This window comes from Manduca sexta, chromosome 13, assembly GCF_014839805.1.
Source record: "Manduca sexta isolate Smith_Timp_Sample1 chromosome 13, JHU_Msex_v1.0, whole genome shotgun sequence".
Taxonomy (NCBI): Eukaryota; Metazoa; Arthropoda; class Insecta; order Lepidoptera; family Sphingidae; genus Manduca; species Manduca sexta.
In genome coordinates, this window is record NC_051127.1 from 7,762,805 (window position 1) to 7,787,145 (window position 24,341).

The 24,341-nt window shown below is 44.0% G+C and overlaps 1 protein-coding gene across 3 annotated transcripts; it reads left to right on the forward strand.

Annotated features, from left to right (window-relative positions):
• The first annotated feature begins 6,948 nt into the window (after positions 1–6,948).
• Positions 6,949–23,966, forward strand: LOC115449951 (protein serrate). Of its 3 annotated transcripts, XM_037438282.1 has the most exons (14): positions 6,949–7,203; positions 16,225–16,560; positions 16,638–16,692; positions 16,779–17,030; positions 17,110–17,170; positions 19,076–19,209; positions 19,293–19,643; positions 19,723–20,078; positions 20,216–20,245; positions 20,406–20,538; positions 21,060–21,155; positions 21,786–22,304; positions 22,388–22,986; positions 23,148–23,966. In XM_037438282.1, the coding sequence occupies exons 1-14, from the start codon at positions 7,138–7,140 to the stop codon at positions 23,706–23,708; spliced, it is 3,549 nt and encodes a 1,182-aa protein (XP_037294179.1). In that variant the 5' UTR covers positions 6,949–7,137; the 3' UTR covers positions 23,709–23,966. The 3 variants fall into 3 exon arrangements, with proteins under 3 accessions (XP_037294179.1, XP_030033713.1, XP_030033718.1); XM_030177853.1 differs by lacking the exon at positions 20,216–20,245 and having other exon boundaries at positions 20,391–20,538; XM_030177858.1 differs by lacking the exon at positions 20,216–20,245.
• The last annotated feature ends 375 nt before the right edge of the window (positions 23,967–24,341 follow it).

Genomic DNA, 24,341 nt, shown 5'->3' on the forward strand with positions numbered 1-24,341 from the left:
AGATTACAATCCGCCATAATTTTAAATTCGGTCGGATGAGGTCGGGTTTCTGTCGATCCGGATCCAGTCCAGCTGGTGTCACAACTATTTTGTCTATTAATTCCAATATATATTCTGTATTTATAACATAATTACGTGAGTTTGCAAATTTCGTCTTCTACACAATCACCTTTATTTGTATCCATAAATAAAATATAAATCAATGAAGGTTTACGTTACCTACGTAATCAATCAATAATACTTTAAAAATTATAACTGGGTAAAATAAAGATAATTATCATTTTATATTACCTAGTAACTAGGTGTTGCTTACGACTCAACCACGTGAAAGTCCTACCCAGGATTAAAAAATAGCTCACTACAAAGGGATATTAAGTATGTCAGTCCGGGACGTAGTCTAATTGATTGCCAAATTCGACAATGTCAGTGAACTCAGTTCAGCGGTTATTTTGTTTGCTTCTAACAAACATCGTCAAGAGAAGCCTCAAACTAGTCTTAACAACACTTAAAGATAATAAAGCTTTATTTCAATAAAATCGTTTTATTTCAATATTTTTATCAAATTCTGGATCCGGTTTTCCCGATCACAAACTCTACACAAATGAACAAGATCATCATGCACAAGATATCACAAGATCTCATTACAAGAACCATCATAAAGTACCAACGCCCTGAGGACATTGTGTGGGTGTGGGTCGGGAGAACAGCATCGACACTGAGGAGTGACGTCACCAAACTTATGATGGCGAGAGTACACGATGGTATCGAGTTCATTATCGCGTAATATGACCGCCATAACGCCATGCCGTGAAGTGACGTATCTAATAATATGAAGAAGAGATGCGACGAGAAACCATTACATATGTAAGTAGTTTGCCACTTGAAAAATTTTGACTCCTTTATTGAGTGTTGTATAATACCGTACCTACTACTTACCATTTGTATGCAAAATACTATAATTGACCGTGAAGCGTTTGAGGGAATTGTTTCATCATTTAGTTATCAAAAATAACACCGGTGAACTGACCCGGCTCGTTCTTGCCGCGCCAGCGCTCCTAGCCGGCACATCGCACCTCTGTGCCGAACATAACATTTGGACATTAAACATGATGAATATGCCATTTCGTCGGGTTTCCATTCACTGAAGTGTCGGCGTATGAGCGCACAAAAACCACGCACTGTTGTGGTGAGCTCATAGCGCGTCCCGTGCCGGTGGGCGCGGCGGTGTCCCGGCCCGGGGGGAGGGTGGGGGAGAGCTTTTTGCGCCGCCGCCACCGGCGTATAACCGTCACCACCGCACCGCGAGCGGAGCCGCAGTGAGCACACTACCGCCTTCACGCGACTGACCGACCACGATAATACGCATTGCGATATGCTGTCATAAGTCTCACTGGTGGCCAAAAAGGTATGCAGAACTAAAACATTTTTATGGTGACACACATTATACACATATGTCACCAGCACAACCGTGAACCCTACCTAACTTACTGAAAAACTCTTAACTACGGGTAATTAAGAGACCTAGTATAATACATTAACATTAAATTAATGAGACGATATAATATAAATACATTTACATACATGCTTGCCCCTATCAGTCAATATGATTTTCCGTGAATGAAAGCCCGTGAGTGCGCATGTTACTCGGCCTACTGATCCTCTATATATTGGGCTCCTGTTTGCGCTCAATGGCGAAGTAAAAACCGCGCGCCGGAGTCGCCGCAACTCGATCGCGCACGAGGAAAAAATTCACAGCGTAACAATGTATTTTACTGCGCCACAAACGTTTTTACTGGATATATATAAGAAAATTGGCAATGTTTTGCATTTACAACAGAACTCTACCTACCATGTGACTGCGCGCAAGCGCATTAAATATAATAGTATTACTAAGGCCGGTAACAAAAATCACATATTACACACGGGACAATATCGCCTTTATATGTCGCTAATGTTGAAGGCGATGAAAGCAGTTCTGAGCGGCGACCGGAATGTGGTGTCGCTTGCGATTGTGCTCGACACTATGTTGCATCGACAATCGTTACACAACGAACAGCTCGCAGTGCTGTAAATCATAACGTCATCACGTGTCGGCGGTGCGTCCGCGCACACTTTTTAAGTGACGACTGCCGCCACACCCGATACTTGTGGATGCGCATCAAGGGAGACAACACCTTCGCCGCGAATCTGTGACTATTCCAAGAAGAGCGATGGCAATGTGTATGTCGCTCGTCTCACGTGTTACTATTTCATAGCAAACTTTTGGTAAATGTGTAATTGTTCTCCAATATACTAGTTGAATCCTATGATTCCTCACTTTCTATAGAAATAGCCAACACGTATAGACGCGTAGAGTAAGTAAGTAGAATAAAATATAATAAATGATGACACTTACTGTTTCAAATTGATATGTAACAAATTGATATGTATGGTGTATGATTTGTTGACTGTCCAGAAAAATAACTAAATAAACGCTTTTTCAAAGGGGAATATCACAGTATTTTACACTGTAGCTTAGCGGCAAGAATACCTGTACACTAAGCCGTCGTATCTATCCATGCTCGCATGCTCGCCATAACACCTAGCGTCACTCGGCGCATGCTGTGTGTAGGCAGAACGGCGCGCGCGGAAGCAGATAGCGACATCCGCGCCTGTTGCCCAATACCGGAGATAAGCGCCGCGCACGCGCCGCGGCGCCGTGCACCGACCGCACTAGCAATAGCATCGAACGCGGGCCTCTGCATTTTTTTTAACATGGGGTATTCAAACTTTGTTGCATTCACTGTTCTAAAATGTGCTAAAGACTAAAACCCTACCACACCGCACTCTCTTCCTTATATTGAAGGTCGCGAAGTGCGCATGTGTGTGCAACCGCAATCTTCACAGGAATTTTTCGTGGATAGAACCTCTTGCAGTCCGAAATATGAGAACTCTATCGATACACATAAGCGTGCATGGTATACAGCACGCCACCCTTTCAAGTTTAAATACCACGGCAGCGGGTCGCTCACCCACTACATGCAGGTTGGAGATCGTGCTCCAACATTTTCTGGGAGAGGGAGTTCAGTGGACTGCTCCCTTTTTCTCGTCGCCGCCTCTTTTACGTGTAAAGGCACATGACGATAGCGCGACCAGCTTGGCTCAAGAGCCCATGGTACTGAGTGTGGACACGTTAGATCAGTCTGAGCGGTTACAAAGGACCTTGCTGCCTGGCAGGCTGCATTGGTGTAGTGGTCCTCCAGAATTATTGACTCGTCAACTATGTACAGTACATTAATTGTGGTGATAGTATTTTTTATTGCTAACGAATGACGAAATTATTATACAGTTTTATTTAAAATTTTACAACAATAACTGACCTTCGAAGCAGATATGTCAGTATCAGCGCGGAACTGAGTCACCGGGCTGTCTCTTACTGATACAGTGTTATTTCGGTCTGATAGCCGCCTAACACATTCGACAAATCATCTTTTACAATTACTTGGCATGCAAATAATTGTATTACTATCTAGGTGTTTTCTAGACCCACCAGACGGTGCAATGTATTGTCTGCAAGCCAGTATAAGAATTATCTCAAGTCGATGATATAAAGATACATAATTCGAATAAAATTTAACTAAATTATTACAAACTGATTAAAAGTTCATTAATGCTATTGTATCATATTGTTGGTAAGATTCGTTAAGGGCCGGGACGCAACACGATTTCAACTTTTATTAAGAAGTTGCTCATGGCTTCGTCCGCGTGATAGTTTTCCGGGATAAAAATCTCGTTTAATACTATCCTGAGATAAAAAGTTGCCTATGTCCTTCCCTGGGTCTCAAACTACTTTCATACCAAATTTAATCGAAATCCGTTGGGTAGTTTTTAAGTTATTTGCGTTCTGACAGGTACTCAGATACGGAGGGAGGCTTTGTTTTATAATATATTTTTTAGAACTTTTTAAGATAATCAATTCCGTCATTCGTGTTTGTGGCATAACTAACCTTTTACGCAGCTCAACCTTTTTTGCGACATTTTTCATGGATGCTCCAACCCTGTTTGTCGTAGCATGATGTTATAGAATTTTTCACTTAGTTACTGAAATTAACGCGTTCAAACAAACAAATTCTGCAGTTTTATATAATAGTATACATGTGTTTTTTTATATTATTTGTGATTTATATTAAATAATGATGTTAGTGTTTATTTTCTGTCTCATAATGCTGAATATTTATTCTTTTCTTTCTTTCTAAATATTATAAACATGGGTTGTCCAATTTACAGCATCTTGGTTTGGGAATGTACCGATCGATTGTAAGTACTAACGTATAATGTATATCTTATATACCCGTACATCTCTCGTGCACCAAGTGTTAGTGTAATAACAATAACACGAGTGTAGTATGCAGTGTGTGCGGGGGTTGGCAGGGGTAGGCGGAGGGCGGCGGGTGGTCGCGGGGCGCACCTGGATCGGGCGCCCTTCGACAACACATTCTGGGTGCGTTAATTTGAACCTCGTTTTTCTAACGCGCTCCCGCAAACATCGCCACGGATCCACCTGTGCGCGCGCACCGTGAATGTGTGTGTGTTTACTCCATGCGTGCACGTTTATGTGTGCGTGCGCACTGGAACAACAAGTTCTGTTCGCATTTCTCGATGCTCCGGGCAATGCTGAGTTGCGTCACGGGTTCATCCGAGTCAAGGCGTGGTTTGCACTGCGGCTTTACTTGCCACAGGCCATTCTGCCCGTTTAGTGCATAGTTTATGTCAATGAGCTCAATAACCACGTCAGCAAAGTGACGTGGTGAGGCGTTGGTGACGTCACACGCTTAACAATATTGTAACGCTGGGCCATCGTTGCGGACGCTTGGTTTTTAGTGCGATATGCGACGCTAATCCGCCACTTGACCTCAATTAATCCCGACCGTCGCAGCGTGTAACGCCACCCGCCCCCGCCTGCACCCCCGCTCCCACACCGGGCCCAGCAACATGATCGCGTCTGCGCATTTCTGCAATTACTATACTCCAGCGTCATAAATGTCTTATTTACTAGACATTTTCCAAAAAAAGAAAGATAGAAAAAATGAAACCTCATTATAGTTAGCAGAAATCACTTAATAAATTATTTTTTCTTTGTAATAGCAAGTACAGATCATGTTAAGTTATCCCTGCAACATATGGACCACTAGGAAGACAAGTGAGTTACATACTTCCAAAAAAGGCACATCGAAGGTCTCCCGTACATACAATGGCCCATCTAGGTAAACACTAAACACTACGCTTTATTTATATAAAGCACGTTTGAGCTAAGCATGATTATAGAGAATGAAGATTCTTAACGTCAAAGTTTCTCAGTCACAAATATAATATTGTAGAGTAATTTGTCACTCTCGGTTTTAATATTAGTTACTGGGTATTAATAAAACTATTTATTATATTGAATTTTAATATTTGATGGGCATGTTTTGACCCGTGTCCCTAATTTGCTGGTGTGACGCCCGTAATAAGAGGTATAGAGCACATAAGGCGCGGCGCGTGTCGATGCGGTGCGTGAAGCCCCGCGGCTATGGGCCGCTTCAGCCACGCGCCCCGCTGCCTCCGCCACACGACACTTGCCAAATTAGCGAACATTTCATAATTTGCGGAAGGACGAGTCACTGGTGGGCGCGACTGATACGCTATCACTGTCGACGGATGCGTCGCGCGGATAACATCGCTTCCGCCACTATCAGTCGCGTGCGCGCGTTCGCGCTTGCTGACCTGCCAAACTCCGCGATGTGTTGCTCTTCTCAATTCACTTCAAAACCTCATTTGAGAAACAGTAAAGTGGTGTCCGAGTCAGGCCTAGAGGAGGGGCAGAGAGGGGGGAGGGCGCTTGTCTCTGTGACGTGCCATACAATGAACAAAATTTCGGTGAGCGGCCACTGATTGGCACCACAATAGCGCTCGTTACGCGCGACCAGCTCACTGTCCGGTAGTTATTTGTTCGCACGAGACATGCGGCGCGCCGCGGATACGCTCGGTGTAATGTATCCTTCAATTCACAACCTGAGCCGCACGTTCAGCCACGCAGCTACAATACTCTCGCGCAGTATCGTACAGCCGGCTTCGAGTAGCTCAACAATAAACTGATGATAGCTCTACATTTTGTGGAGTTAAATTATTGTTTGTCTTTAAACTATAATGTTACTATATAGCCATGAAATAATTGAAAGTTAAATTACTTTAATATGGTTCAGTGCTTTAATACGATTTCTAAGTGTTATATTCTTTTCATCACGTTATATATTGTGATCGGTTAAGAGTATCTCAAATAACCAAACAACTATTAGTAAGACTATCAAAAATACAATACATTTTTAGAACCTAAAATATAAGGTGCAAAAGCTAGTATAAACTGTTTCCTTAGCGAGTATCAATTCAAAAGTTAGTAAAAAAAATAAATACTTTATATATTTTATGGAGTATTTATATTTTCACTTGAACTCTACGTGATAAAGTATTATATTACTAGCACACGGAGTGCTTAGAATTTGTATGTTCGGTCCATGTAATCAATTTTAATTAAGTTACATAATGTTGTTTAAGGAATATTGTGTCCACAATAATGGCACACAGGTTCATTATACACCGCCCTCGGGGAAGGTCTTTGCTCCACATCTACTTGACCGATTTTTTAACATCGCTATTCAGTAATTCGCGAGCAGCCGCTGCAAAATATTCTCCCACGCGGCACACTCACACGCGCGGCGCACGCACACGTTCGCACGCGTACAGCGGTTGCACCGGCGCGGGCGCGCGGTGCAGTCGCGCGGGTTCGCACGGAGGCAGCGCGGCCCTGCAATAAAAATAAATCACTGCGCGGGGAGCGGGGCTAGTTGGTGCGAGGTGCGGGGGTACAGCGTGGCGGGGTGAGGCAGGCGCCGGGGGCGGGGGGCGCGCCGCCGCCGGCAGTCTCCATGCAGAGCCCGCGGCGAGCGCGCGTGCCGCAGTGTAGTACAAGCGTGCAGTGTGAGTGCGCGACTCGTCCCGTGCCCGTGCCAGTGGCAGTGTGTGCGTGCGTGTGTGTCGGTGTGTGTGTGTGCGAGCCTCTGGCTGGCGGCATGCGCGGCGGCCGCCCGGCGCCGGCGGAGGCGCGGCCGGCGCGCTGACTCGATGCGCGCGGTGGACAAGCGGCGCGCGCCGCTGCTGCTCGCCCTCGCCCTCGTCTGCACGTTAAGCGTACGTCATTCATCACTCTTCATCACCCATCACCACTGAGCTTACTCGAGTGTTCAGGCCACAACATGAGCGGCCGGCGCGCATGCATGCATCGCGCCGATATGTTATTTCCGTTAGAGTAGAGCATCGTGGTCGCACGGACGTGAGAGCTCGCGCTCGCCGCTCCGTCGGTAAACAGAGAGGCGACGCTGTGCGACCTTTGTGTACTCGGAATTGGTACCGAGCGAGCGCTACGCGGCGCACATGTTAATGTGCCGGAGTGGCGGCGGCTGAGATGGCGACACGTTATACCACGGGGCAAACCCATCGCTCGTGTTGTCAGGATCAGCCTGGAGACTACACTTGAAATGTGCTCGAATCCGGTCCATCTCCTCAATCTTATCTCTTATATAATTAGGAAATATCGGGATCTAAACATGAGGCCGATTATTGACTGCTGGGAAGTTGGTCGTAGTGAATGAGACATGTTGTGTGTTAAGTATTTATCAAATGAAATATTATTAGATAAGGCAAAATAAGTGTATGCTTCTTTTCACCTTTCGCTATTGGCAGATATTGATCAGTTTGAGTACGGGGAATAGAACAGTTTATCTAAACATGTAGTTTCATAAAGTCCACATTCATCGCGTCTTGGTGATATTTGATTTGATATTTTTGAACTCATCCCTAAAGAAACTTTCTAGTTAACTAAATTGTCTCCTTAATAATAAAATTTAAAAAAAAATACTCTGCACATGCTTCAGCGTCAATACGTGTAAAATGTCTCCGCATGTCTAATAAAAGACATCAACGCGTATAGCTACTTAGTAAATTTGTGTGCTACGCACATAAATAAAGAACCAGCACTGTTACCGCAGATTTTAGTCAAAAACTCATACATTGTGACATGTAGTGCGTCATATACGTTATTTCAACATTGTGAATGTGCTAACCTCCTGACTACAAGTGTAAAAGCCGAATGATTAGTCGGGTATCACGTCTCTTGCCTCGCATTGTCTGTTGTATTCGCGCCCGTCATTCGTATTAATATAAATCACTACAGCTTAAATAAGCGACATTTTGTCGTCAAATTAAGTAGAAGTTCACTCTCCCACCTGTGGAGAGTATTGGCGCGCGGCTGTGTCGGCGGAGCTGTGGTCGCGCGGTGGCAGTTCGTTCCCATGCGAGGCACGCGCGCTCGCTGCCGTGTGTAATGCCAACGCCGTACAGACGCGACGAGCACTACTCGCCACTCAAATACCTTTAATCTTATATTAGAAAATTCGAAATTAGTACACATACATTCAAACTTTTTCCCAACGTGAAGGAAATAAACTCCGGAATTAACCTGCGCTACATAAAGAGATTAAACGTACCACCCTCTAGGTTACTCATACATGCTTCTGGTTCTTATGTTATGACCATAAAGATATTTAATAAGTTGCCAAAAATATTAAAGAGGAAATCAAAAGTAGTATATTTATTCATAAATTTATAAACTTCCGACATTATAAATCTTATTATAAGGTAACGGAATACCTAAATGATGATAATACATTATAATAATTAGTTATATCACCTACAAAATAAAATTATTATACTACATAGTAAAGAAATCACAACATTTTAAATAATTAAAATTTATTTCAAACATACACGCACACGCACATAAAACATTAAAATTTACACATGCTATAAAAAATCCGTGTTTTGTATAGGTATGTATATTAATTATACGGAGAAAATACGTATACAAGTATACATAGTATTAGGTAATTAAAGTACCAAAGAAAAAAATACTATAATCGTAAGATAATAAAATGTTCATAGTTATAAAGTTCCTCCCTCTCTTGACATGTACCCGACACCATCCACGATAATATCACGTGTCTATTAAAATGTATCATATTTTGTATACAATGATTATGGAGATAAACTTTGATTTTGAATTTTGTCATTTCGCACCTAGGCCCTTCATAATTTAAACTCCTCTACAAGCCATTATAACATTTTATCTGAAAGTGATAAAGAGAATACGCAACACGATAACATTTTTTTTTCTTTGTATGACGAGGCAAGCTTGCCGCTCGCAAGATACGACCGCTCATAAACAGTAAAAATACCATCCAACACCTTGATATACAAAATATTGTTTGGTGATCCACTGCGCTCGCCATCCTGACGCGTGAGATGTTCTCATTATTTCCAGTAGTTACACTGGCTACAATGTCTTTCGAACCGGAATACAACAGTGACTACAAACTGCTGCTTGGCGGCAGAAATAAACATTGTGGTGGTACCTACCCAGGCGGACTCAGACATATGAGAGACCTACCAGGGACCTTATTCTCTATCCCGCATGTTATTTTGACAGTGCGTAACAAGCACGTAACACAACGTATCATGTTTAGGACTATAGAAATTGGCTTACAGAATACCATTCCACACACATTTCACGAAGATAACATGACACGGCCGCGTTACGCGTTTACACTATCATACAGAATAAGGGCCCTGTAACCACCCATATTATGTTAAATGGCACAAATTCTTCCGAAAATAAATCCTTTTTATTTTAAATGTTAATGTCGTATTCCGAAATAAAAAATGTGACTACATTGCATTACAGTTATAAAATCGATTTTAGGACGAAATCCAAGATAAAATATTTTGAAAAAATACACATAATAATTATAATATACAAAAATACAGAAGGAAGGCCTACAAAGGCTGGGACCGATGTGTTTGTATCATAATATGCTGCGGAGCATAACAATACTCCAGACGTAGGTTATACGGTCCACTATACATTTATTGCGATAGTATATTCCCTTCACCAGCGACATCCTTCCTACCACCAGAGATCTGTCGGAACTATAAGCTCAGTATATAGTAGAGCACTCAATGAACTGCGTCTCTCAGCACCAACTGTTGAACTGTGTCGTACTTACAAACTTGTCCCACGTCTCGGTCCGTGCATTAATTTTATTTCATATAATAATCCAGTGAAATATGCAGTCGAAGTTATTGAGAAGCCTTTATATTTTATTCATTTATTATCCATAGGGACATCAAAAGTTTACCCATTACAAACATTGGTTTAGTTTTCTTAATAGAGTATTTCTGTTCTTATGTGCTTACCAAATAAAGATGTACCGACATTCACAAATACACCTATTACCAACAAACAGTATTATACACTTACACTTATAAGATTAGTATTTATGTTGTTTAAGGTAATAAACAAATTTAAATAATAATATAAACTATAACAGAAAAACATATGCTTAATACATATTCATCACATTAGGTATTAAAGTCTAAAGTCATTGACCGGTTACAATCTTAATAAGGTCGATATACTCACCGCGATATACTGCAAGCGTTTGCTTCTCGCATAGTAATAGTTATAAATATTTGTTGCTTGTAGTCTCTCCTCTCGGGGGATAATAATATAATAATATCAGCCCTGTATTATATACTCTCCCGCCTGTGGGGCACGGGCTTACTCTACCACTGAGAGGGATTAGGTCTTAGTCCACCACGCTGGCCTAGTGCGGATTGGTGGACTTGACACGCCCTCGAAATTCCTATAGAGAACTTCTCAGATATGCAGGTTTACTCACGATGTTTTCCTTCACCGTAAAAGCAAGCGATAATTCACAAAGAATACACACATAATTTTTTAGAAAAGTCAGAGGTGTGTGCCCTTGGGATTTGAACCTGCGGACATTCGTTTCGGCAGTCCGTTCCACAACCTTCCTCTCGGGATAAATTATATTAATTAAAGTATAACGATGGTTTTGAGTTTAATTAACGAAACTCCTTTCACATCGACCACCTCAGTCCCTGTTGTTGCGAACGTTGTTTTATATGTTGCGCTGACAACATTCTGTATCGAAACTCAACAACTCTATGTAAATGAAAGCCTTGAATCCACTACGAATTAAATTAAATACAAACTATCATTAGCTCATACTCAGCTTCAATTATTACGGATCTTCTGAGATTATATTTTGAGCTACTAGGAGCAGAATCATGTTCTAAAATTTCGGTATTATGAGAAAACTTGTCACTAGTCGGACGGAGTGGTAACAATGCTATTTGAGACGCCAAGAGGTAGGCGTGTCTCCACGGGCCGCCCTCATGTCATCCCTACTTTAAACAAGCAGTAACAATAACCTAACCGCGGGGGCGGAGCGGCGGACCTGTGTCATTGCACATTGTTGTACGCGTCGAGAACATAAGGTGTCCCCCGACGCCCACCACGCTCTGCCGCCGCATGCGCTTGCCATTGTTGTAAGCTAAAACGCGTGACGAGTCGCTCGTCGGTGGGCGGTGCAGCGGCGGGGCGGGGCGGATGCGGGGGCGGAGAGCACCGCCCACCGGCGCGGCCGGCCCCCGCCACCAGCGCCGCTTTGTTTACACTGGCGTCTGAAAGCTACGCCACGTGCGTTGCGCCCGCGCCCTCTGTTTATAAACATAATGCACTTGATTCGTCGTCGCCTACGCCGCGCCATGCTCGAGCCTCGTAAGTTTTTACAAACGACGTCAGCCATTTATGATTTATCAAGTAAACCAACACCGCGAACTCATGTGGTTTGTCATTGTTCATATTATCAAGCTACGATAAAATACCTTAACATAAATAAATCCAGTCTCCAGCTCTATATTGATGAGATCACAATACTTAATTTTAGCAGGTGAGGTTCTCATATTGCAAAGTAATATAAAGCAAAACAATACACACTTCTTTGCATTCATTATTTAATCCATCAGTATACCGGTAGAGCTCTTTGCCGCAAGTTTTTGCCCGGAATCAGATATTATTTTTTTCACAAAACGTAATAATATATACAGCCATTAGGTTCTTACTTATTGGAATCAAACAAGTCGTGTATGTAATAGCACGTTTAAGTAAAAATAAATGTTTTTCAAGTTGGTATGGTTCAAGCTGACCGCATCCGTCGCACCGTGCGTGTGCGCATGTGTGTATTTGCACACTAGCGCACGTACCTGTTTCATAACACCTTCGGACTACGGAATGTTATAGTGTGACGCGAGCCGGGCTCAACGAACTGCACACAAATGAATAAACATTTCATTAAGTTGCTTTTAAAAATAGGTACTTGCCTGTTTTAGTTTTAAAGATAGCATTTTAAACGAATCATCTCTTTATTTTTTATTCCTTAATACATTCACGTAAGGAAGCAAGAGCCTAAAAGAAGTAGTTTCTTAATATATATCTTTTTTTTTCTGTTACATCACTTGTTTTCGTCGACAAGCATCTTCACAGCTGTAACTGCACTATTTTTTAGACAAAATTTACCTATTTTGAATCAGGAATCAGTTATACAGTTTAACAGATTAAAAATGTAAATATGAATTAAAAAATACTGAGTGCAAACAAAAAGTGCTGAGTAAGTACGTCAAAAAAGTTTATAATGAATAATATGTGGGGGCCAACATTATTGGCAAGTACAATTCGTATATTACCTACTTATTTAATACTTTTGATACATATTTCATAGTGATCGTTCAGAATCAAATTAGAACGATATTGGTTAAATAATGTTACATTTGTTTATAAAAAAAACATACTTTATACAACTTGACAGTTCTGTTTGTCAGGGATCCGTATTTCAAATGGAAATTTTAGGATAATTTTAATTCCTTCTGTCTATCAAGTGCCTTTTTCTCAAGAACATCTAGAAGTATTAATTTATAGCAAACACTCGGGTCTACAGTCACTTTCAACCATAAAAAATAGAACTTTAAGTCAACGCCATCAGAAGGTAGTATGTTAATATCGCATATTTTGCGTTTTCACAAGAAAATGAAAACCTATGCGTTACTTCTCGTTCGCTAGAATTGACAAATTTCTTTCAACATACTCAAATGTTTATATTTTATGAAACTGGATCTAAATTATGCGACCCATATATATTTTCTTTTCTCAAAATTCAAATATGTTCATGCTTTTCGCTTTGAATTTTGTTTTATTCTAAATATACGGTTCAAAACGAAATGGCCTTTGCTCTGCACTAAAAAAAAGTGAAGTGACAGTTATTTTTTCTGTCTCTTTGAAAATGACAGTTGTCTTAACTATTATAATATTGACATTTAACATTGACAAATGACGGTGTCCTAGTTTTTTAAATAAATAGTAGGGTGGACCAAGAAAACTTTTGCATTCAACCGTATGTATGACATCATAAAGCATTTTGGGGGTTTTAATATTTTTCTTCGAAATTAAGTATTATTAAAAAAATACATAATCAAACTCAGATTAGAAAAAATAAGAAACGACATATTTTAGGCATGTTCAGATTTTGTAATGTTATCAATTATGAAAATTAGCAAAAACAAATGTCTTACTGCAGATGTAAAGTAAAAAATCTGAAAACTATAACCTGCGCTTGTTCGGTTTATTTTAAATTCTTTTGTATTTATGTACTTACCTTATATTATAAAAATGTAGAGCTAAGAGTGGGATTAATATCACGTAAAAACAAAAATATTAACTTAAATAGTTTGATATCAAGGTGTTAAAAACAAAATTACAACAGATAAATATATATAAAAATATGAATGTGCACGCGGGATTTCCAACAATGGACAGATTTATTTACTCTAGTAAGCACTAACTAAAGTATGTACAAGTATTCTCATACATTCCTCTAAAGTTGGTAATACTATTAACTCAATTCTTTTAAAATTAAAAAAACTGCATTTTTTAGAATTGGTATTTCTTACAAAAAAAAATGCCTAGAATTTTGGATAATAGTAGAATTCCATTATAAAAAAGATTAACACTACTTAAGTATGCTAGTAATGTTATTATTTCTTTATAGTTTTTTAACTGTTAAATGCGCTCTGTAATAAATAAATTATAATGTTAACCTGCAGTAATATATTAAATCAAGTGTGCTTCATTACGTTTAAAGTGTCAACATGGCCGACGTGTGTCGAATGATGTGGCGCTCGTATCAAATATTATTGAAGATAATTATAATATTATTTCGTAGTTCTTCGATATTTCTTATATGTTTTATTAAAGCTGGATTTATAACGTGTCTAAAGACAAATATGCAGTAAAGGATAAATGGTCCTGAAACTCAAATGGATTGAGAGCATTGCTGGTATAACGCGCAATGATATAATAAATGGTGTAATATTCGGAAATACGATCAACTATTAAACATCGTGCAATTTAACAGACATAGTAGGTATCAAGTTTAGATAGTTACAGTTATATTCTTCTTCGGTAACCAGTTCTTACTCTTTGAAACATTAGTTTTCTCCATAACTATAGATCACTTAAACTAACCATAGCGGTAACTTAATTTTTGTTATATGTTAGCTACAAGATGTTAGAATAAATTTAACGTAAATACATTATAGGGCTCTCGGCGACGACTGATCTAAACTGATCGAGCGCATCGTTCAACTAATGCTAAGGACTAGATGTTATATTTGGTTCAAAGATCACTTATTAACGGCTGAATGGTTTTGGACCAAAAGACACGAACACAAAGTAATATAGGTTGGTTTAACAAAAAGGCTGCATACTCGTGTGCTTGTGAACTACTGTACACTCTGACCACACAACAAATAAAAGAGAATGCTCGAAGTCTATTAAAATCTCGAAAAAATGGAGTTTAATTAATGGGACTACAAGTCCATAAAATTAAGTCGTGTTTTTTAAGTATTTCGGTTCACAAACAAATAAGCATATGCGTACTCACCCTGTTAAGCAGGTGAGTTTAAGAGACCGAATTGCTAACTAATGACACTCCGCATGAATATTGATGAACGTTTGTTTTATAAGTTATATTGTATATACATAATATATTAACTACACGGGCGTTAGTCAGGATTGGAGTTAGGTCTCGGTGTCGCGATGGGCACGGCGTTGAAAACACTACAGCAGTAACGAAGGGTGAAGTTTTTCGAAAGGTAATCAGACATAACATCCAAAGAGAAATAGGCATAAATACTGTCTGTAAACCGCTCTAATGATTTTACATAAATTACGAAAGGGAAGCCGGCAGGAATCGGGTTCTATGGAGCTTTCGCTACTGCACGACAGCACATCAATCACTGAAGCTAACTTGACAACTTGAAAACAATTATTATCAGTTACCATCATAATTGATTTCGAGGAGTTCTCTGCTCTATCTTCGAAGTTCAAAGTTCCATATCAATGAAATTAAAATAAGACCATTCCAAAGCAATACAAACTCCAATGCAAAACTAATCATTTAAATTGGATTATGAGATAATTAATATATTATCTATGAACAAAAAAAAAATACGACGTATTAAATAACGTGCTCTTGTTGAAACCGGTTAAAAAGTATAATTAATGGCGAAAGAATAAAACTGGGTTAGTTAATAATAACTGCAATATAAAAAAACTAAAAAAAAATTATAACAAAACTAAGTAAACGCCATTTTGAGCTTAAGATATTTGAAACTGAAATGACATAATATTGTTTATGTTTATCTAATTTAACATATATACAAATCAAGGATATCCTTTTTGTTTGTATTTTATATCCTTGAATATGACTCGCAAGTATGAAATCCAGAGTATATTGTATATACGAATCAAATAGAAAACATACTAAAGTTTCTAAGTTATTTATAATATCGTTTAGGCGCTTATTATAATGACTATTTTACCAGATGTAATAGCTTTCATATTCTTTCATTCGCAAGAGCGTAGGCGCAAAACCTACCATATCTTGTTAATTAATATTGACAATGATATGGTCGACTAGCCTAAATTATAAGGTTAAATTGCGCTGCGAATCTGTCAATAAAAACTGAATCTCGCGCATGCTCCATTCCGTAATTCAGTCTATCAGCAGAACACATACTTAATTATTTGACGTGCACAATCTTTAGTTGAATACTTTGATATCAAAATTTAATGTACTTTGATCGCCAACTATGTATTTATTTTTACTTTCTGATTCTGATCTGTGTTACGGGGAGGTGTAAAGGGAAGCTGACCTCTGTGTGTATTGTGTGTAGTGCGCGACGGGGGCGGGCGTGTTCGAGCTGCAGATCTTGGAGTTCAGCAACTACCGGCTGGAGCTAGCGTCGGGCTCGTGCTGCGGCGGCGCGCCCCGGCCCGTGCCCCCCGCCACATCCCCCGCGTCGGTCCCGGGCTCTGCGCCCCTTGAGCCCGCCGTGTGCACGCGACCGTGCCGCACACGTTTCACGCTGTGCCTCAAAGAGTACCAGTCGGCGGCGGCGCCGGGCGCTTGCTCGTTCGGCCGCGCCGCCTCGCCCGTGCTCGGTACCGACTCCTTCACGCTCGCCGAGCCGCTTTACACGCTGGCACTGCCCTTCACATTCCGCTGGACGGTGAGTAAGCGACGCTCCGCCATTCCTATTTCACTCCACCACGGTACACTTGAAACCAGAATCTTTTTTTATTTCAGCGCTCCTTTACGTTGATTCTGCAGGCGTACGACGACCACGAGTATGCGGAGCCAGGTAAGAGACGCAACGTCAATCTTTCGTTATGACTGTCGCGTGTACTTGAGGTATAACTAAACGTTTGTTTGCACATGTGGGTGCAGAGGCGGGGCTGATCGAGGAGGCGTGGTGGTCGGGCATCGTGGAGCCGAGCGCGGAGTGGCACGCGCTGCGGCACGCGGGCGCCGCAGCCGCGCTGGCATACCGAGTGCGTGTGCTTTGTCAACCCAACTACTACAACACCACCTGTACCACTTTCTGCCGCCCGCGTGACGACAAGTTCGGCCACTACTCGTGTTCCGCCGACGGCGATAAGCACTGCCTGCCCGGGTGGCAAGGCGACAACTGCGAGAAACGTAGGCCTCGTTCCATCCTCCAGTGACCAGCATGCGGCATGTATCGCACGTGCTTATCAACGTATTGTTTGTGTTACAGCTGTATGTAAGGAGGGATGCCATCCGACCCACGGCCGATGCGACCGCCCGGGAGATTGCGAGTAAGTGCTTTACTATCAGTGAGAATTCCGATTTCCAATGAATTCATACACAGACATAGACTTAGAAGACGATTTACATACAACTCGCACGAGTGGCCGAATTATATTATATTTCATACATAATACATAACATCACGCATTTATCCCCGAAGGGGTATGCAGAGGCGCAACTAGGGCACCCACTTTTCGCCAAGTATGTTCCGTCCCATGATGTGATAGGGGGCGAGCCTATCGCCATATCGGGCACAAATTCCAGACTCCGGGCTGATACTGAGCAGAAAAACCCAAATATCACTTTGCCCGAGCCGGGATTCGAACCCAGGACCTCAGAGCGCTATTGTACCAGACGTGCAATACAACTACGCCACCGAGGCAGTCGATTATATTATATTTCGATTTTACTAAATAGGTATCAGTGGCGAAGCGTCCATACAAGCCGATTCCCACCGGCCTCCCTTTTAGGTTTTCGGTGATACTAAACAAAATATTTAATAGGCAAATATAAATTTACAACATACCAGACAGTGGACAATAATTATAATAGCTTAACTTATTAATTAATTATCACTTAATAATGACATCTATCGGCGAATAGCCCGTTGTTTGTTAATTTAATCGATATCGATTACCTATTTTAAATAACGTTAGATGGCGCACCTTGTATTTAGTTCCCCAGAAATTCCGTTACCAAAGTGAAATTGTGACGCCACTGGCCTAAGGTAACCCGCTGTCAAGCGGCTTAATGTCGTAGTATGTTTTTTATTATAGATGGCAGCACTTTGTATGACTTTCTATGCCAGTGTTTGTCGGAATTGAGCGGAAGATATGGGCAAAGGGAACCCGAGCATTTTCGGCTTCACGTTAACCGACTTTGTATAGTTGTCACTTTTTACGTCCATTAAACGTCATAATTTATTATGCTACCAAGTTGCGGTGTTTGTAAATTGTCATATTCATTTTATTTTTTGATAGTTTTGTGATATTTAGTTACCAACGCTTTGTTTATTTAGAAACTACAAGTAAATGTGTATTATAATGGAATTTACTACCTGTGATCAGTTTAATGTCTACCTTTACGTAAGTATATTATTAGTCTGTAATTTCACATATTAGTATTTAGATGGTTAAATATTAAAAGTAAATCTGATAGTTTTTGATTTTAGACACAAAATGTGTGTTAGAAGAAAATAAATACTTACTTATTATATTTTACTGAATTTAAAACGATACAAGCAAAAGTTAACGAATAACCTTTCTTGATTATTTAAATTTATAATTATATACGTTTATCATGTAAGTACCTTTAAACTGTTGGTCTGTTTGGCGATCGTGATACCTATTTCTATATGGGGTAATTACATTTAAAGTTTTATTTTGAAAAAAAAAATACAGATACTTATTTAGAGGTAGTGTGGTTATAATTTTAATACTTACTTTTGTTGCTGTTATAACAAATTAATAAGTAAGTACTTATATTTGTGATTAATGGAAGGAGAATTATCTACATTTATTGCTCGATTTTATACATGTTTCAATTATTTACGCATAATAGGTAATTTAGTAGGTATGTCAACGTTAGTCGATTTCGAATCAAGACTCAATTCGTTATTTTAGTTTTTGTTTTCCCATAAATTGCTCCCGATATCTTAACTGACGCAAATTTTTTCACACCGGGTTACCTTATAAAAAATTTCACCCTTCGCCACTGATAGGTATAATATATCAGAAAAAGAAAAACAATCGCACCAATATAATGTAATATTGTTACTAATACACACATAGTATTAATATTATAACATGTGATACCTTAATGACGTGTGATGTAGACATTTTGTATAATTCGTCATTTCTAAAAAAAATCGAAGCAGTGTGTTCAACATAGGTATTCCATTGTAAACTTTCCAGCTGCCGGCCAGGGTGGCGCGGCGAGTTATGCTCACAGTGTCAGCCGTACCCTGGCTGCAAGCACGGTTATTGCAATGGCTCCTCCTGGGACTGCACCTGTGACACCAACTGGGGTGGGATACTCTGTGACCAAGGTATAGTATCAGCCACAATGCCTTTATTGGATCTTTTATTACTGTCACCGTAAACTTATTGAGACGAAGTCGTCTATTTACAGACTTAAACTACTGCGGTACTCACGAGCCGTGTCAACATGGCGGCACGTGCGAGAACACCGCACCGGACCAGTACCTGTGCCGCTGCGCCGAGGGCTTCTCCGGCGTAGACTGCGAGCGCGTGGACAACCCGTGCGCGCCGCAGCCGTGCGCTCACGGCTCGTGCGCCCTGGCCGCATCGCCGCGCGGGTTCGCGTGCGCGTGCGAGCGCGGCTGGGGCGGCGCACTGTGCGACATCGACGTGGACGACTGCGCCAGCGCGCCGTGCCTGCACGCCGCCACCTGCCGCGACCGCCTCGACGGCTTCACCTGCGAATGCTCAGGTGGTTGGACCGGGCCCACCTGTGCTGACGGTCAGTAACGTCCCATCGCCGGCCTCGTGTCTCTGTTCGTTCTTTCAGTCTCATTGCTTTCTTATATTTATCTCGGCAGACGTAGACGAATGTGCGACTGCTGGCGCAGAGGGCGCGTTGGGTCCGTGCGTGAATGCAGCGGCGTGCAATAACACGCTTGGCGGCTACTCGTGCTCCTGTCTCGCCGGCTGGACGGGCAAGGACTGTGAGACCAATGTGGATGATTGCACCGGACAGTGCCTGAACGGCGCTACGTGCATCGACCTCGTAGATGACTTCCACTGCGCGTGCGCGGCCGGATATGCGGGTCGTACGTGCGCGCGCGACGTCGACGACTGTGCGCCGCGCCCATGCCGCAACGGTGGTGAGTGCGTGGACCTGCTCAACGCGTACCGCTGCATCTGCCCCGTCGGCTTCTCCGGCACCAACTGCGAGGTGAGCCTCAGCTCCGACCTGCGGAAGTGCCCCCCGCTGCTACACTAATGTTCACTCACTCTCAATATTCCGCCTCTCGTCAGGTGCTCCGGTCGCTCTCGCACTAACACAGACTAACCCAAACTCTGCTTTTTTAGCTGTCCTCGTGTCTGGGAAGGTACTGCCTGGTGAGTCTCTTCATTTAAACCGTTTGTAATGCTTTTTGTGAATTAACTTGCTATCGGTTTGATTTGTTGTATGTTTGTTATTTCATTTTATTTTGTGTGATGGTGTTATAAGCATATGGATTGTTGTAAGATATAAAAGCAATAGTGTTGTGGTGTACAGGACGACCGCGACCACTGCGCTGGCTCCCCTTGCGGCAATGGCGCCGCGTGCTACACCGCACAGAGCGACTACTACTGCCACTGCGCGCCCGGCTGGACCGGCAAGAACTGCACCCAGCGCGCCGCCCGCGACCGTGAGTACACTTCCCACCACTCAACACGCTCCCCCGCGCCTGTCACCGCACGCGCCAGCTCGCCGTCGGCCAGCGACAGTATTCGGTCGGGCGCGTGCTGTACCCGTAGACTCCGTAGAGTAGTATGTGCGAGGGGCGGCGCTGTAACCATCCCCCGTGTGTGGCAGAGAGCGAGCCGTGCGTAGACGGCGCGGCGTGCGCGCGCGGCGTGTGCGTGCGCGGCCCCGGGCCGGCCGCCGCGCCGCACTGCGCCTGCGCGCCCGGCACCACCGGCCGCACCTGCGCCCATCGTGAGTACACGCTGTATATTTCCCTTTCCGTTGGCAAGAGTTGACAGTATTGTTGCTAAACGATCATGGGTTTCGTAGGCTACAACATTAACACAAACCCATGCGCGTTTTGAGGCAATTCTACCTCCTATTGGATACGGAAAGGGAAATGCGCGAATGATCCACCGCCTCTCGCGACCCGCGAACCGCATACCTGTCGCCCCATTCCTCACACACTCGCTTATGTTGCAGAGGTAGACGAGTGCGCCACCAATCCTTGCCGAAACAATGCAACCTGCGTCGATGGCACCGCTGACTTTACCTGCATATGCCGCGACGGCTGGACCGGTAAGTGACATGCGACCCATACAATTGTTATTTTTTTTTATTTCTTTGAATGACGAAATTGAATGATGAGACGAGCTTGCCGTTCGCCTGATGTTAAGCGATACGTCCGCCCATAAACAAACAATAGAAACACAATCCAACACCTTGAATTATATATTAAAGTATTGTTTGGTATTCCACCGCGCTCGCCATTCTGAGACATGAGATGTTAAGTCTCATTATGTCCAGTAGTTGCACTTGTTACAAGGTCCTTCAAACCGGAACACAACAGTGACTAGACACTGCTGCTTCACGGCAAAAATAGACATTGCGGCGGTACCTATCCAGATGGACTCTCACATATGAGAGAGCTACCACAAGTAAAACGATTACATACAACATAACATTAATAAAGATTTCTTATGTTTACGAGAATGTTAGACATTGAAATTAAACTAATTTTCGGATTCTATCGCGGTGCTAGTTTTGTACTTTGCAGCCTTCATGGTCACGGGGGGGACTCCCCCCCGTGACCATGAAGGCTGCAAAGTCTTCGAAACGTCGGGAGAAAATAAAATACTAGCACCGCGATAGAATCCGAAAATTAGTTTAATTTCAACATTAATAAAATTATAAATGGTTCTTTCACAGGTAAGACATGTTCAGCGCGCGTCGATGACGCGGAACGGTGTCCCGAGGGGACCTGCTCCAATGGAGCCACGTGCGTTCGGGAGGGAGGAGCGTGGCGATGCGCATGTGCGCAGGGCTGGGCTGGTGCCGCGTGCGATGCGCCTTTGCCCACGGCCCCTCTTGCGGCTCCCGCGCCTCCTGCCGCTCCTGCGTGTCCGTGCGCCGCCGGTGGAACGTGCGTGGCGACGGGCGCCCCGCCCGGATGGGCGTGTGCGTGTCGGCCGGACCGTACCGGCGCGCGGTGCGAGCTCGCGCTAGAGCCGTGCGCGTCGGCGCCATGCCGTAATGGCGGGCGGTGTGTCGGCGGCGCGGGCTGGTGGCGCTGCGAGTGCGCGCCGGGCTGGGCGGGCGACACGTGCGCCGCGCGCGCCGCCCCTACCTCCACGTGCCATCCCACATGCCCACCGCCCTCCACATGCGCCGCCGACCGCTGCGTGTGCCCACCGTCCCCCCAGCGCGCTGCACGACGTTGTCTCGAACGTGGGTATTGCATTATCGCTATTAATTTTCAATACCGTTCATTATTATATACCATCTATGTGATCTCGTTATTTCATTTACAGTAATCGCTGGCCTCGGAGTAGACAACGATGACGCTGGTGATAGTGGTGACGGTGATGAAGAAGATGGCGGCGAGGGACGCGGTCGAGTGGACGCCGGGGGGGAGGAGGGGCCGGTGACGTGCGGTTCCGGCAACGGCACGTGGTGGTGGGGCTGCAACGCATGCTGGTGCTCCGGCGGAGCTCCCGCTTGTACGAGGCTCTGGTGCGGCCTCCCTGATTGTCTCGCGCCCAACGCGCAACCCTGCCGCACCGACGAGGTGTGTGTTCCGGCGGCTCCGGCGCTATGCCTACGAGCGCCGTGCGCGCCGCTAGGCGAGTGCCGGCGCGTGGCGGGGCGCCGCGTGGAGCCGCCGGCCCTGCCTGCACCCGCCGCGTGCTGGCAGGGAGCGCGGGCGGCGACGGCGCCGGCGGGTTGCGCGCGCGCACAACTGCAACTTGCTCGAGAGCGCATCGCCCGCGGCGCACACGTGGAACGTGCGTGCGCGGCGCTACGCCGGGCGCTCGCCGCCGCGCTGGCTGCACGAGACCCGCCCGCCCCACCACTAGCCTTACTCTGTGATCTCGCTCCCGATGATGACGACGCATTGGATCTCGCGCTGGTGATTACCAATTGTGTACTGTTATATTTGTAAATTCCTTTATTATTATTCTGATTGTGTTTCAGTCGCACTAACATACCTAAAGTATGTAGGTATAGTTGAACTTCCGAATATCATTATAATATTTATGTATAATATTGGCGCTATAATATGTCTTTCAGTGGATCGGCGACGAAGTGGGTTCGGATGGCGCATCTGGCGCGGCCGCTCTCGCCGACGCCGTGCGAGCGCTCGGCGACCTCGTGTCGCGACGCCGACTAGCGCGACACGCGCTACTTGGCGCCGCGCTGCGCCTGCGCGTGCCCCAACCGCCGCCCGCGCCCGCGCCTCCCCCGGCCGCCACACCCGTCGCCACGGTGGCCATTGCCTCAGCCGCATCGGGGCTGGTGGCGGCGGGCGCGTTGCTCGGCGCGTGGCTGCTGCGGCGGCGCCGGGTGGCCGCCGCAGAACGCTCGCGCCGCTGCGACGAGGAGAAGTCAAATAACCTCCAGAACGAAGAGAACCTGCGCCGGTACGCGAACCCGCTGCGGGAGGAGAGTCGCGCGGGCGGCGGTGTGGGCGAGGAGCTGCCGCGCGCCCACTCTCTGTACAAGGCGCAGAACGCCGACGCGCGCAACGACACGCCGCCGCGCGACAAGGAGCTGACGAAGCGCGCGCTGCCGCCGCCCGAGCCGCCGCCCGCGCGCCACCCGCCGCCCGAGCCGCTCACCATGCTCGTGTGATATTAGTTAGCGTTAGCAGATAGTGTGCATTGTGTCGCGTACGACTGCAGTCCAGTCACCCACTGTCACACAAACTATTATAATAATTTATTGTGTTGATTTCTTACTGTGATTGTACATATGTATGTTTGTAAATATTGTTAGGATCGCTTAGAGAATGTTCTACACACGTGTTTTAAAAAGCGTATTAATGTAAAGGTTGTAAAGATATAAAAATATAAAAAGAAATGATTGTTTTAATAAAATAATTTGAGCTTGTCCGTCAGTTTTATTTTTGCTGTGAATGTTTTTCTTAAGTGTAAAATGCCACTTAGTTGGCGCACACTAGCTACTTTTTATCCCAGAAAATATGGCTAGATGTTCTTCGCCGCTATCCATATTTCGGGAGACATCTATACTATTATATAAAGCTGAAGAGTTTGTTTGTTTGTTTGTTTGAACGCGCTAATCTCAGGAACTACCGGTCCAATCCGAAAAATTCTTTTTGCGTTGGATAGCCCTTTGTTCGTGTAGTGCTATAGGCTATATATCATCACGCTATACCCAATAGGAGCGGAGCAGTAATGACTAATCTCAGGAAATACCGGTCCAAACTGAAAAATTCTTTTTGCGTTGGATAGCCCTTTGTTCGTG